The 15,792-nt window shown below is 45.0% G+C and overlaps 2 protein-coding genes across 10 annotated transcripts in view; one reads left to right on the plus strand and one right to left on the minus strand.

Moving 5' to 3' along the window:
• Positions 1-3,325: 3,325 nt before the first annotated feature.
• LOC146699363 (uncharacterized) lies at positions 3,326-10,345 on the minus strand. The gene has a single exon (XM_085472262.1). It carries the CDS (start codon positions 9,827-9,829, stop codon positions 4,217-4,219), a length of 5,613 nt encoding a protein of 1,870 aa, XP_085328388.1. The 5' UTR covers positions 9,830-10,345; the 3' UTR covers positions 3,326-4,216.
• Positions 10,346-10,922: 577 nt separating this feature from the next.
• Positions 10,923-15,792, plus strand: part of syngap1b (synaptic Ras GTPase activating protein 1b) — a 189,081-nt gene continuing 184,211 nt past the window's right edge. For all 9 annotated transcript variants that reach the window (XM_085472265.1, XM_085472269.1, XM_085472264.1 and 6 more), the window contains exon 1: positions 10,923-11,325. In XM_085472265.1, coding sequence (XP_085328391.1) covers positions 11,304-11,325 — 22 coding nt within the window. In that variant the 5' untranslated portion in view covers positions 10,923-11,303. The remainder of the gene's footprint in view (positions 11,326-15,792) is intronic.

Raw genomic sequence — 15,792 nt, forward strand, 5'->3', positions numbered from 1 at the left:
CACTGAGATTACAGAGGGTGCTAATGTATGTGGTTCCACGCTATATATGTCCTTTGTCGAACAGGTGCAAAGACGTGCAAGCATCACCAACTGACTGTACCGTGAGAGGTAACCTCTGACAGACCCTTTGAAATGCATTTGAGTGGTTTGATTTAGATATTCACTCTGGTTTCAACCAATTCAAACCAGTGAACTCTACATGATTTCATACAAAATGTTGTGCTCATTGTCCTCCGTAGTTAATTAGAGGTGATTCAAGCATTCCTGCACTAATGGCAAAGAACAGGAATCATATTAAAACATGAGAGAATTACATTCTTAAGTAAGGAGACAAAGTAGAACCAAAAAACAGAGCTTCACATATATGCAGCTTACAAAAGAAGTGTGAGAAAAATATTTTAAAATAACTTTCACCAGAATCACTGTCAATTAGAGAATTGTTTTTTTTACCATGTTGGTCTTTTTTTAAAGTTTATTTTCCCTGTAAGGTGTTGTTATGCTGTACGGATGGAGTGATAGGGAAAACAAATTAGTACCACAACTCAACCCCGAGGTGCAATGCTCAGAGAAATCACAAAAGACCTAAGAGCTACGTTACAGACTCTACTGGCCTCAGTTACCATGTTAAATATTAAAGTTCATGACAGCACATCATAGGTTTGCAAAGCTTCCTGTGAACAAACCTTTGGACAGATGAGACCAAAGTGAAGGTTTTGGGCCATAATGCACCTCAACGTGACTGAAATGATGTGGTGAGACCTTAAGAGAGTCTAGCGTAAACAAATCCCCACAGATCCCAGTGACCTGAAGAAACATTATAAAGACGAGTGGGTCAAAGTGTCTCCACAATGTGAGAGACTGACAGAGTAATGCAGAAAGTGAGTGCTTCAGGTTATTGCTGTTAAAAGCCGTTGTGCAAGCTGCTGAATCATGGGGTGTACTTGTTTTTTTAACAGGACTACACAGGTGTTTTTATATCACTAATTTCATATTGGACCAAAACATATCTGCAGTGGTGTGCGATGTCCAGTCTGGTTTTTACCACCTTAAGATGATTTTTCAATTTTTCAAAAGAACTTTCTGATGTTATAAAACAATAGAAAAATAACTCTCTCTTTAAGAATTAAAATACCATGTTTTTTTCATTAAATGCTCCCCCACTTATGTCTGATTCTGACTCAAAGAAAAACATTTTCCACTAAAGCTTTTCCAAAACATGACAGAATGGTAATATTTTCATAGTGTGACAGTTTACTAGTTATTTGGAGTAAACAACTATGGGCAGAAAATCATCACTTCTCCAAAGTGCTCAAGCTTTTAACTTTCCAAGTCAAGAAGAGGTGGATTGAGGCTGTTATTGAGCTGCTTTGTACCATTGTATTTAGAAATCATGCAATGTTGTGAGAATCCCCCCGAATTAGTCTGATGGGGATGATAAATTGTATTACAGCCAAATGTGTCCTGTAGGAGGGATTAACTACTCCTTTTTTTGGCAGACAATTTACTGTTGCTGCCAACAGGAATGACAGATGTTTATTTTGTGTTCTTGCCAGTTACAATGAGACTTAAGATGAATGGAGGCAACAAATAATGACTCTGAAGAATAATGCCACATATCACTCTAAGTCCTGCGTCATATTTTATTTCTGAGAAGCGGAAGCATTAATGGTTGAAAATCTTACTGTTTTATTTATTTTTTTATTTATTTACTGTTACCTTTTATAGCTGCTGGGTTGCACTGACATAAAGCCTCTTGCATTTTAATAAAATACTTGTGTGTCAGCAGCTCTTTGTTACTCAAAATAGTCAGTGAGTCTGAGGGAAGTAACTTCTTTGTTCCTGTGATTGCCGTCTGAAGGTGTGCTACTTGACATTTTTGGCAGAAGAAATTGTCTACATGCTAAAATTAACAATGAATGATTGAGCTACTTTAGTTTGCAGAGGCTGATATCGAGGCTGCTGTACCACTGTACCGTAGCTCATTGAGACACTCGAAGTGAACAGAGCCTTTGTTAATGTCATTAGCAGCACCTGTGCCTTTCCTACTGGGATAAACAGCTGCTGTGGGGGAGAAAAACCTGTTTACTGCGCAGGTGCGTAACACGAAGAATTTAATTGAAACTATTCCATCTAAGAAGGGACCAGAATCCTTCTGTCATCTTTAATAATATGTGATACGTTTCTGTGATCATCTGCTATCGCAGGTCACAGGGGATGTGCTTCTTCTCTTTCACACTAGTTTCCTTTGTTAGCATGGACACTTATTAGTGTTTTGAAGGATGCAACTCATGTAATGTGCTCCTGAAATCCCTATATTTAGTTTTATTTTCATTAATGGCCAAAGCTGCAGCTGCTCGTTTTGACCACAAGATAGCGGCAACGTCTCAACATGTGACCCAGAAGTAGGCGCTGCGCTCTGATGTCTTCAGCGTTCCTCTGAAGCTGTGAAGTCCACAATGATTGAAGCACCTTCAAGCATGCAAATAGGACATGTAAGTGTGCAAAATGTTATCTAATGAAAGCTTGTGCTGAAAACCCTACAGCCGCAGCATTGCTGCTCATCTGTTTTAAACTGGTTTTAGAACTATTATAGAATAGAAAGCAGGAATTTTTACATTTATTTCCCACTGTTTAGACTGATTTTTTTTTCGTTTTTATGATGGTGTTATTTTGTGCTCTTGTAATGATAATAATCATTAGTAATTATAATGATTATCGATTTGATTAAATTACTTTTAGACTCACAGATTCATCCATTTAGCCAACTACTTATTCAAATTAGGGTGTCTAAGAGGTGGAGCCTAAAATGCACACAATCATAGAAAAATAAATAAATCTGGTCCCTGTTTTCCACTTGTAAACGATCACTTTTTATTGTTTATTTTTTTTGGATATATAACTTCAACAATAGTCTACACTGAGGCATAGAAATAAAAAAAAAAGAAAACATTTGAAAAATAAAATAAAATAAATATTAATATATAGTTATCTAAGCACCCTGTGTAATATTTTTGGAACTGATTAAAACAACACAACTCATAACTCAAACTTCCATCTATTATTTAAATTGCACAATTACGTTCAATAGTTCAACATTCCTATTTTCCCACGTTACACAAATGCAGCATACGCCATCTCAAGGCGCCATTTTGGCTCCACAGCTTCCTATCTTGATGCAGTTCCTCTGTTTGGTCAAGTGTCGAAATCCAGCGTTATTCAATTTTTAAAAGAAAATTAATTTATTTATTTAAAATGTGAAAAGGAAATAGTTGTGTACTCGAGTATAATTCCACTGAAATCTGAAATGTCAGCATTTATGGGAGTGTTAACCATTCCTCGCCGTCAGTCCCCTGACCGTGGTCGGGAGACACGAGGGGAGATGCTTCCTCCAGGGCCGAAGTTTGTCCTCCTTCGGGGTTAACTCCCTTCACTTTTGTGGAGTAGTGAGGCAGACAGAAATCAGCCGAGGCACCGGAGAGTACTGAAGAGATGAGGCTTTAATAACAGTACTGCACACTTTGGAAACACACTGCATAGCCTGTAGCCCGTTAGAACGCTGCTCCCGGTCGCCCTCTACCCATGACACACTCTCTCACTCTCTTTTTCCTCTTTCGCTCCCAGCGTTTCCTTCACGCGCATGCTCACACACACATTACATACACTCCTTACTGCACCCAGTCACACACAAGACAGCAATTCCTGCAACACTACCCCCACTCTGGATGGCAATTAAACAATAATTCCACTCCAGCATTGTAATGCATAAAACTGGTACACAATCCCCTTTACCACTTGGAGCCCACAGGAGATAAAAGTGTTAGCCATTACCGCTTATAAGGTGAGGTATAGTATCAACGAGTGCACTTCAGTGACAAAGAGGTTGGCTCAAGTAAGGTGTACATACATGTGCAAAATAAAGCATTTCAAGTGCTGTTAAGTAGAAAAGAAATTACACAATTGTAACTATTACATGGCGACCGGGAATAACCAACTTATCCTAGCATCTAGGAAGGCACAAATACAAATGGATAAGTGCATGTAGATAACCCCGTAGGTCCTTCAGATACTTTTTAAAAAAAATGTAAACACTGGAACAATGAAAAAAAAATATAACTCTTTTAAACCATTGTAGCTAACAGTATAGGAGGCTGAAACGATTTAAACTTGAACCGAATCTTCAGTCCTACTTGGAACTGTCCATGGTAGGTAAACCAAGTTAAGTGATCCACACTCCATACCGGTCTGGAGCTCTGCGCCGACGAGTTGGTCGCTGAAACTGCTGGCCCGGGTGGTCTGGCTCACCCACCACACCCCCACCATTCTCATGGTCTACATGGGAAGGGGACGATGGGACAACCACAACCAGAGCGGGATCAGCTGCAACTGAGACAGAAGGCTGAGAGGAGCTGGGGCCATTGCCAGTTGCAGTAGAGAACAGACTGTGCAGACCCAGATCACGGTCTGCTGGGTCATCTTCTAAAGCTGGTGGTGGGACCTCTGTAGGGGACCACTGATGAGCCTGATCAAGGACCCAGGTATTGTCCAGTGGCTCGCGGCAGCGATAATGCTTTAGCTGGTCATGGTGGACAACTTTCACTTTAGACCTTGGGTTCTTCTGGATCCGATAAACTAGGTCATCCAATTGTCCCAGGACAAAGAATGGTCCTTCATACGATGGGAGGAACTTTCTGACCTTGTTCTTGACGTGACGTGTTCCTTTGATGAGATACCACACAGGATCTCCAGTCTTATACTGTGTGTGGCAACAGTTCTTGTCATATTGCCTTTTTGCGCGCTTGACTGACTCACCCAGGGCTTCCCTGGCGATGAGGTGGGCCAGCTCCAGCCGCTCACGCATTTGCTGCACATACTCTGGAACTGAGGGTTGGTTGCCTGGATCAGGAGGTAGACCTGCGACAAGGTCCACTGGCTCACTCAGTTCTCGGCCAAACATCATGAAGTTCGGGGTGAAACCTGTAGCACTGTGTTTGGTCGCCCTGTAGGCCATAACAGCGTACGGGATCATCAGGTCCCAGTCCCAATGACAACGCTCTGCTGTGGAGGCCAGGATCTTCTGGAGAGTGGCATTGAAACGTTCAACCTGGCCATCTGACTGGGGTCGGAATGGCGTTGTATGAGTCTTATCTATGCCAAACAAACTGCACACCCCTTGGAACACATCAGATTCAAAATTGCGTCCCTGATCACTGTGTAGTGCTTGAGGTATCCCGTAGCGGCACACCCACTCAGACGCAACGACCTCGGCAACGGTTGCAGCCCGTTCATCTGGGATAGGAAAGGCTTCAGTCCACTTTGTAAAGTAGTCTTGTATCACAAGCACATATCGGTTTCTGCGCTCTGTCTCATTCAGTGGTCCCATAATGTCCAGCGCAACGCGCTCCATTGGGGCTCCTACCCGGACAGTTCCCATCGGAGCTTGCGGTGTCTTCTGGGGTCGGGCCCTGGATGCACAGCTGGTACAAGTACGGCACCAAAGAGCGACGTCTTCCCTCATGTGATACCAATAGAATCGGGTTCGTAGTCTGGCCACAGTCCTCTCGACACCAAAATGTCCACCCACTGGCCCTTCGTGCATCTGGCCCATCACTTCTGGTTGTAGCTTACGTGGCAGTACGATTTGGGGATAGAACTGGGTCTCGTCAAGGCAGTAGAAGCGACGGACCAGAACTCCATCTCTGAAGTAGAGCCGTTTCCATTGAGCCCAGTATGTCTTAGTTGCTGGGCTGCATGGTGAAACAATAGTCCATGGGGGGCGCTCACTGCTGGCCTCCATCCAGGCGCGTATGGGTGCAATGTCTGCATCAGCGTCCTGGGCTTGGCTCAGCTCCCCCATGGTCCAACCATGAAACAGAGAAGCAGTATCAAGGGTTTTAGCCACATATACTTTCTCAGTCAGCTTTACAGTGTGTGTATTAGTGGACATGTTCTGGTGTGATATGTCTGTTCTAGTGTGAATTGTCTGTTCTGAGATGTCTGTGTTGATAGGAGTGTTTTGACATAAAATGTCTGACTTTGTAAGAGCAGTTTGGTCTAAAGTCTTTGTTTCTGGTGTGGTGGTGTTATGACTTACCCCCACTAGACACACCGCTGTAGTAGCCGGTTGTCCCTCCACCCTCACCGGACTCAGCAACAGGGAGCTGGTGTCAGAGTCCAACTCGCATTGAACTGCCTGATGACTGGTCCCCCCGAGATGCTTGGGGGGGTCCTGCACTCTGCATGGACAAGACTGGCGACAGGGTCTTCTGGAGAGGCTATCAGCATTGGTGTGCACTCGACCTGGACGGTGGATGATCTCAAAGTTGTACTCGGCAAGCTTCTCGAGCCATCGAGCTAATTGTCCCTCTGGCTCTTTCATTTTTGTTAGCCACCGTAGACTGCTGTGGTCTGTGCGCACTTTGAAAGGCCGTCCAAGGAGATACTGGCGAAAGTGGGACGTGAAATCCACGACGGCTAGTAGTTCACGTCGTGTGGTGCAGTAGTTTTGTTCAGTTCTTGATAGCTTACGACTGCCATATGCCAGCACACGTTCCACGCCCTGTTGCATCTGTGACAGCACCGCGCCGATGCCAGTGTCGCTGGCATCAGTGTCTAGTGTCATTTCTCCATGGTCAAGTGGATAGCCAAGAACAGGGGCAGAGGTGAGTCGACACTTCAGCTTGTCGAAAGCTGCTTGGTGCTCAGCATGCCACTGAAAATGTGCATTCTTCTTGGTCAGGTTGTGCAGGGGTTCGGCTATAGAGGCAAAATCTTTCACAAACCGGCGGTAATATGAGGCCAGGCCGACGAAGCGTCTGACCTCCTGGATGGACGTAGGTGTGGGCCACATCTGAACCTTTTGAACTTTGCTGGGGTCGGTAGCCACACCATGCTCGGATACCACATGGCCAAGATAAGCAACTTCGCGGCGAAAGAGGCAGCATTTGGCAGGTTTCAGTTTCAAGTTAGCTTGTTGAAGTCTATAGAATACCTGGCCAAGCCGTTGCAGCATCCCCGACACGTCCTTAGCCAGCACGATGATGTCGTCCAAGTAGACCAGGCAGGTCTCCCACTGCATGCCAGCCAGGACGCGGTCCATCAGCCGCTGGAACGTTGCCGGGGCATTGCATAGTCCAAATGGCATGACGTTCCACTCAAAGAGGCCTGTCCTAGTGCAGAAAGCGGCGGCCCTGCGTGCTCTAGGCGTCAGCTCAACCTGCCAGTAGCCAGATGCGAGGTCTAATGTGCTGAACCATCTGGCAGTTGAGAGTGTGTCCAGCGTGTCCTGGATGCGGGGCAGTGGGTAGGCGTCTGTTATGGTGCGGTCGTTGAGAGCCCTGTAGTCAATGCAGAGACGGTATGTCCCATCTTTCTTACGCACCATAACGATGGGCGAGGCCCAGCTGCTGCAGCTGCGTTGGGCGAGACCGCTCTGTAGACTGTCGTAGATCTGCTGATCAGCATTTTGCTGCTTTTCCCCTGCCATTCTTCGTGGATTTTGTTTGACTGGGGCACCAGGACGGGTTATGATGTCATGCTGCACAAGGCTGGTTCGGCCCAGGTCAGCAGGCCCTGTAGAAAACACATGTCCATAAGTGCAAAGCAAGCGTTTCAGTTGGAGCTGTTCATAGTCATTGAGGTCTGTGGAGCTCTGGGCATAGAGCTCCTGCAGGTGCAGAGGAACCACAGGAGGGCTGGTCAGAGAGTCTGCAGCTGGGGAGACCATGGAGGGTTCCACGGCCTCAGCTGGCTGGAGGAGCCCGGCAATGGATCCCGCCTTAATTGTTACTGCTTTATTGCCAATGTTAAAAAGGCGAAGTGGGACAGCTTTAGAAGGCTGTGCGTTGACTAGGACTCTGGCGATAAGTACTTTGTGCTTCTCAACAAAACCTTTGGTGGGACTAAGCATCATGTCACCTCGAGCTGCTGCACCAGGATGCACGTTGCCTTTCACCATATACTCTTGCCCCGGTTCCACCACCACAGTTCTAGCTATTCTCACTGCGTGTGACTTTGTACTGGCTTCGGTTTGGTAGTAGAGCACCTCTTCACCGAAAAGGATGATGCGGCGTTTGCCAAAATCAAGACGTGCTTCAGCTTGAGTGAGGAAGGGATGCCCAAGCAGCACCTCATTTCCTGCTATATCTGCCACCAAGAAATCAACATCCACCTGTCGATTGTTGATATTGACAGGTATCTGGGCTTCACCTAGCACCGGCACGTCCCCAGGTCCCACACCAAGCAAGGTCTCAACAACTGAGGGCTGTAGTGGTGGTCTCACGTCTGGGTGGATGGAGTTGTAGTAGGGCAGCGGCAGCACGCTCCTCCGGGCTCCACTGTCCAAAACAGCACATACCTCCACTTCGTAGAGGCGCATGGGGATACTCATTTCTTGGCTTTGGCACTTAAGGTGGAGCACAGTGGGTTTTGGGCTGTCCCAAGGGCTACTGTTCAATGTTAAGGCCTTGGTGGTTTTGTGAGGGGAAGGGCACTGCTTTTGGACATGGCCCCAACCTTGACAGTTATGGCAGCGAACCCCACTCCTTTTAAAATTTCTGTGATTGTTCGGTGTTGTCGAGGGTGTGTGTGGGAAAAAACGATTCGGTGAGGGGCTAGCTGCAGGTGCATGCTCAGCAACAGTCTCATCTCTGTCTTTTTCTCTGACGACGGCAGCTCGGGGCCGGCGTTCAGCTGCGTTACGGGCTCCTTGCTGCATGGCACTGGTTACATAAGATGCAGCCCTTTTAGTGGTTTCGTGTCGGTGGGCTATTTCGTATGCGCAGGCAAGTGTGGCTGGGTGCCTCTCTAGCAACTTCTGTACTATTTCTGCATCACCCAGCCCATTGGTGAAAACTTCAACAGCTATAGAGTCTTGTTCAATCTCTGCTCTATTACCATATGCAACAGCCACTTTCCCATAAATGTCATCTCTGAAAACATGAAGGGCCTCACCAGGTTTACGCACTCGCTGCCTCAGTTCTACAGCAACAGCAGCTGCATGGTCAGAAGAAGGGCCATATGCAGTTTCCAGTTCGTCCACCAGGCGGCGGTAATCCCATTTGGATGAGCGGGGATTTCTGTGGATAATGGCCCCTGCTGCTCCAACTAGGCAGAATTTAAGCTGAGTTGTCATTGTTTTTTCTGACCAATAGTTGGCTTCAGCGCAGCTCTCAAACCTGTGCAGAAATTCCTTCCACGGTGTGGTGCCGTCATATTGGCCCGGACGTAGGGTGGGGACTCTCTCTCTAGTGTCACCGTCCTCTTCACTGTCAGATAGGGGCTGACGGGGCACACAGCGGGTCTTGCCTGGTTTCGAGCGGGGTTTATGCTGTGCAGTGATTTCCCCATAGCTAATGGCTTCATTAAGGCTACTGGAAGGCATACATTGCATGGGTGTATTTAACATTGCGTTAAACTGAGCCGGTGTGCTGTGTACAAAACTGTCCATGTGAGCGGAGGAAAATGGGTTTGAGTCTGGATAGTGGATTTTCATTTGGGGAGTAGGAGCTGGATAATAGTTCATGCTGCTGCCTGTGTTTCTCTCACGGCCGTAGCTGCGGCATTCAGCATCAACGAAGGGATTCGTGCGGGAAAACTGCGGCCGGGCAGGACCATCGGGCGGCGCGAATACACACTCTCCATTAGCGTGTGTGTTAGCACAACTTTCGGCACACAGGAATGGGTTCATATGTTCACATTTAGTCACAGCTCTGTCTCTGTTAGCTTCCCTAATGCTCGCGGCACCCTCGGAGACACTGGTCAGCGATATGAACGGGTTGGAGTAATTGGTCTCAAGTCCGTACTTTTCACGAGAATGGCGAGCAGCGGCCATCGCGAGTTAGCTTAGCTGCGGGCTAATACACTTGTAATTACAGTCACTCGGCTTTATCGTTAGCCGCTTTAGCCTGTCGGTTTTTCTCTGTGCTCACCACTTCTTTAACAACGTGAGAGGGTCCCTTCGTGGTCGCCAGTGTTAACCATTCCTCGCCGTCAGTCCCCTGACCGTGGTCGGGAGACACGAGGGGAGATGCTTCCTCCAGGGCCGAAGTTTGTCCTCCTTCGGGGTTAACTCCCTTCACTTTTGTGGAGTAGTGAGGCAGACAGAAATCAGCCGAGGCACCGGAGAGTACTGAAGAGATGAGGCTTTAATAACAGTACTGCACACTTTGGAAACACACTGCATAGCCTGTAGCCCGTTAGAACGCTGCTCCCGGTCGCCCTCTACCCATGACACACTCTCTCACTCTCTTTTTCCTCTTTCGCTCCCAGCGTTTCCTTCACGCGCATGCTCACACACACATTACATACACTCCTTACTGCACCCAGTCACACACAAGACAGCAATTCCTGCAACAGGAGGTTGGACGTTACCTGCAGTAAGTGTATTTTCAACAGGTCTGCAGGAGTTTCAAGAGCCAAAACAGGTTTACAGAAAACTACATTAGCTTGGCCTTATCACCTCTAACATGATATTGTGTTTTTCTTTATGTATATTTTAAATACATATAAAAATAATGTAAAATAACCTGTAAGTTTGTACTCATGATAATAAGTAAGCGATTGTTAATCGTATCTATAGGATAGAGAATCAAAGTAGGCAATGTAAAAATCATAAGACACACACACACACACACACACACACACACACACACACACACACACACACACACACACACAGCCTACAGTAGCCTGAAGCAGTGGCTATAATGAATTAACACTCCTGCAACGTTATTATAATCCTCCTTTTCCACGAGGCGAGCACAAAATGTAAAATGCATAAGCTAAAGATAGGTTATAGATATTGGGAAACGTGCGCGCCCACACTCAGTAACACGCACACACATGCGCGCGTGCGCTCGTCCTCCACCCCCTTCTCCCCCCCCCTCTCTCTCTCTCTCTCACTCACTCACACACACTCACTCGTGTTCACCCTCACACCTCAGCAGCAGCGTGCAAATAAACGCACACACATACACACACGCACATGCACACACATGCACACACACGCGCGCGCGCACACATACACACACACATCTCTGCATCCTGTATTTTTTTATGCATCGGGAACCGGGGCTTTATAAGCGGTCGTGGATTATGATGCCAGTTTTTATAACAGCGGAATATTGGCTTCTTCTTCGACTCCAACTGTGAACAGCAGTAAATCCCGTGCACACGCGCGCGTGTGTGGTTTTTTTAAATTTTATTTTAATTTTTCAGAATTATTTGTAATTTGGTTTCCACGTTACTTCTGAACGCCGAGAAACCGCCGAGCGAGACGCAAAGCCTACGTTCAATGCAGTTGGAACATGTCCTATGTTCCCTTTCAAGGTAAGTCAGAGCTAATATTTTTGATATTTTTGACACCCACTGCATCTTTCTTTTCTGTCCTCCTCCCCCGTTCCTCGCCATCCTCTCTCTCTCTTTCGCTGTCTCTCTCTTTCTGTCCCTCTCTTCCCTCTCTGTCACATGAAATAGGCATATCTAAAAGCACCATAGCCGACAGGTGCATAGAGATAGCCTAGAGTGCCTTGTAGATAGATACCCACACACGCACGCACAAGCACACACGGATCCCGCGCAGCGTCTGTGGTGTGGAGCTGTGCATGCGGTAATTATAGTATCGTAATAAGGTATGCATGTGCACTAGTGTCTTCTCCTGCAAAAGCATTCCTCTGTTTGAGAGCACTCACACTGCGATCATGGCCAAAAACGCTGTAATATTCCACTAATGATCCTGTGGTGTTGTAGAGTGTAAGGAGTTTATAGCGACACGATGCTAGTTGAGTGTGCAGCATCTCTACTGTTTATATATAATGGAGTTTATACTGCTCTTATCATACTTACAGGCTTATTAAAAACATGAATTAGTGTAATGTGCTCATAGAAACTCTTAGGGTTGTATGAAGTACTGGATTGTGGTTTTATTACTTCATTTGCTTCTAATCTCATATACAATTTGCGAGATAGCCCCTTAGGGACTTTTCACTCTGATATTTCATGAAATATGTTTGATATTTTGTTGGTATCCTAAAAAGTCTGTATCTTGCTTTCCGTGTGCAAAAACTTTGGCCAACTAAATATGTAGATGACCAGAATAAGAAGCTACTTCATTGTTCTTGGTCTTTTATGCCCTCATATTCGAGTGTGAGTGGGTGAAAGGTGCTTCAGTGTACGGTAAAGGCAGATTCCCTTGGTATCATTGCACTGCAATTGTGACTAATGCTATATGTGAGCAGGCGTGCTGCAGTGAGCTGCCTCACATCTATCCAGTCGTAACATTCAATTTGCAGTGTGTGTGTTTTTGTGTGTGTGATTAGAGGGTCTAATTTGGGAAAAGCACGGTCCCTTAAGTGTGATAGCTGAAGTCAGACCAGAGTGAAATGTAACGCCCAGCGCAAAGTTTGGAGAAGCCGTGAAGGACTGGGGGTGATTTGTGTGAGTACCTGTGATCAAAGAGGGTAAAACTGTAGCAGTGTGTGTATCTGTGTGAGAGAGACAGCAGTGTGTAGTCAGTGTGTGGGTTCAGGAGAGAGTGGAGGTGTGCTGCATGTGACTGTAAGGGTGAGAGCGAGTGATGGTGCATGTGTGGATGCAAGCACACACTCACCAACCTGTAACCCTTTGTAGGACAGAATGTGTGCCTCTAAAATGGAGACTAATCTCGACCCGAAATACCCAGCTGTCAGCTCCTGGACTTCACTGTGACCCCGAAGTCATCGTCTAAGCTGCGCGTGAAAAGAGAGACCAAATGTAACTGTGGCAGCCAACTTGGTTGATTTTGCTCTTTATTCCCTCAGAGCACAGCAGATAATGGCTAAAATGCCCACCTGTGCAAGTGCAGCTATAGATGTTGGTTGCATAATATTGGTGAGATGCTCTGCCACTGTGTTTTGTGTGTGTGTGTGTGTGTGTGTGTGAGAGATAGAGAGAGAGAGCCCACTCTGGGAGTCATTGCCAGGAAATTGTGAGCACAGCGCTGCACCTACAGAACCTGCCAGCGACGGCACTGAGTACTCTTTCTCTGTGATCGCAGAGACGTTTTATTTTCAGCATTGTTTTGTTGGATTTTATGGAGCTAACCTGTGTTTAGTCTTATAAATAACACAGAAAGCCGAATGCTTGAAAAATGAACAAGTTTAAAGGCGTTGTCTTATGCCGTCATTTACAGTGAATATTTAATATATGACTAAAATTTTGTAGTTTAACCGCTTATAGCAAATTGGATAAAAGTTCCCTGTCAGTTAATAGGAAATGTAACACAATTTTTAAAAATCTGTCATTTCTGTAATCGTGGATAGAATTTAATAGTGTTTGCAGGTTTCAGCTTTTGAATTATGAAACATATGCTGCCATTCTTTCTTTTATATCGTTGACTGTGTCCAGCAAATGAAGCAGTCTTAAGATGAAATGTTGGAAGTTTCCACATTTTATAGACCAACCAAATAAACTGTCAAATATATGTTGGTTTACCAACTCTGCAGATAAATACTCTATCCCGCTTCCTTGTCTACCTATGGATTAGCAGCTCAAAGAGATTATGTAACACTGAGTGATATTTATTGCTGCACAGTGACTCAACATTCAAAGATAAAATATGTGGCAAGATGGCTGATATTAGCGTGACATGGGTTTGAGATGAGATTCAGATCAACATAAGGGGAGAAAGGGGCCTCAACAAGCTTGCAGATGTATCTGAGCCCATACTGACGAACGCGTTCATCTAATGTACCAAGCAAGCCATTTGCAGTCATGCCAAGTACCGGCTCAGATGAACAGGCAGTTAGTGGGAGGCAGGCAGCAGCAGCAGAGATGGACCTTCCTATCTTGGCTAAATCTTTCTCTTCCCTCATTCGCTCTCTTAAACTCACACCTTCTTTCAGTCTATCTCTTTCTCCTTCTTTTTCCCTTTCTCACTTTCTTCCATTGTGGTCGACCCCCCCCTCATGCTGATCCACCCACTCACTCTCACACACATCGTTTTCTACCTCCTTGCTGTCTCCTCTCTCTCCTTCTCTTAACCTTCTCCACAATGGATGTATCCCTGAGTGCTGATGGACTCTGTGGAAGCAAGAAGCCATCCACTGAGCCATCCCTGGCCTTGTCGATTTTACAGTAGTTTGATACAGCAGCTCCTGTCAAGCATGACCGTAGTTAAAGAGACAGCACACCACCAATGCACTGCAGCACTCCTGTTCTCTGTCCTTCTCGTTCCCTCTCTTTCTCCCATGTGACATAAGGGACTGTCTTACACCCCTCCACTGCTCAGGCTGTGCCAAGAACCATCATCTGTTAGACTATTACAGTACTGCATGCACGAGATTCATGTAGCTCTGTGCACTAGATGGTCTGTCAAAGGAGACAGCCCTTTCATTTTCCAGTGGTGCGGCGAGTTTATTGAAGATGGATTCATGGTGTCTTTTTCATGTGTTGTGTAAAATTAGCGGCAGGATCAACCAATGATGAATGCACTGCTGAAGTGATTTGTTTTTAATCACATGTGTAGGATTGAATTTTCCATCTGGAGACCTGTTCACAGATCTTTAATGTTCTGATTTTTTTTTTTAATCTGATTTTTTTTTTTTGAATCAAAGAATCCCATGTCCAAGTTCAGGGATGTTTTAAATCTGCCGGCCAAATCCCTGCTGAACGTGGCAAGTCAGCACTTTTAAATGTCAAAGCAGACTGTGCCTTCCGCCTTTTCAAGTATCCCTGAAGCTTCTTGGTCAAAGACATGTTATAATGTCTGGATATTGAAAACAAAAACACCAGTCCTGTCATTATTCTTGCCCAAAACTAGAAAGTCAATCAATAATCTTTATTGGTTTATTCACATAATATTTTATGTATTAGGATCCAGTCAATAAGGACATAATGTGTATCATACAAGTTGCTGACAAAGCCTGTTCAGGCATATATTATCTGGGATCCATTTCAATGTCTATAACACTTTGTTGTTCAATCAATAACTGACAACAGCAGCATAAAACACAGACCCCAAAACTAAATATCCATCAAGCACCAAATGAGGGTAGATTTGCCACAATATTGATGCAAGTAGTCATTTTAAAAAAGTAGATCCTGAGATTCTGCGAAGGATGAGGAATTTGATTAAATGATTAAGGATCAATTATTTTGTAAAACCTGTAGAGGTGCTTTTATGTTTGAGCCTTAAGTACCTTTAATAGTTTCAGTACAATTTTGAACTCAAATTTTGTTGCGTTCAGGTTTGAACTGATGCTCTATTGATTTCAGCTCTTGTTCTGACATCCTATTCCATTTGCAACATAAATATATTATTGGGTACCAGGCCTTTTAGCTTGTGTGTTAAAAAGTTAATTGCGGGTACTGGATTTACACCACAAATTGTGACAATATGTATCCAATAATAATATAACAAGTTGACATACTGATAATTCAAGAATTGATTTGCTATTTTGTAGCAACTGTATCTTTTATCTTCTTTGGAGCCAAATGCATTCAGTGCCACAAAAGTACGGTGCATCATCTGCATATAGTTTGAGCCATTTATAGATTCATACAGGCAAAGAACTATTGCTTAGTCCAGTTGTTATTTTTTTGTGTTCAGCACATCTTCTTTATTTGTTTGCCTATTTGTTGCCCAGCACTGAACTAGCTTTAGTAAAGACTGTCTGGGACCTTATCTTATAAGAGCCTATAGTGCTTTAGTCATTCTTGGGAAAACAACATGAGGCTGCTGTAACTGAGTCGCTAGGAGCAGTGACTTTTTAGATTCAGCTGCACTTTGGGTGCATGGGTAATTTAATTCTGCTGCAA

The sequence above is a fragment of the Copadichromis virginalis genome, linkage group LG11, assembly GCF_057382275.1.
Source record: "Copadichromis virginalis isolate Kocher_CV1m ecotype Utaka linkage group LG11, C_Virginalis_male_GT1.1, whole genome shotgun sequence".
Classification (NCBI taxonomy): Eukaryota; Metazoa; Chordata; class Actinopteri; order Cichliformes; family Cichlidae; genus Copadichromis; species Copadichromis virginalis.

What these genes read in the sequence shown, in the direction of transcription:
- LOC146699363 (XM_085472262.1), bottom strand. Translation starts at nt 9,829, where the DNA reads ATGGCCGCTGCTCGCCATTCTCGTGAAAAGTACGGACTTGAGACCAAT.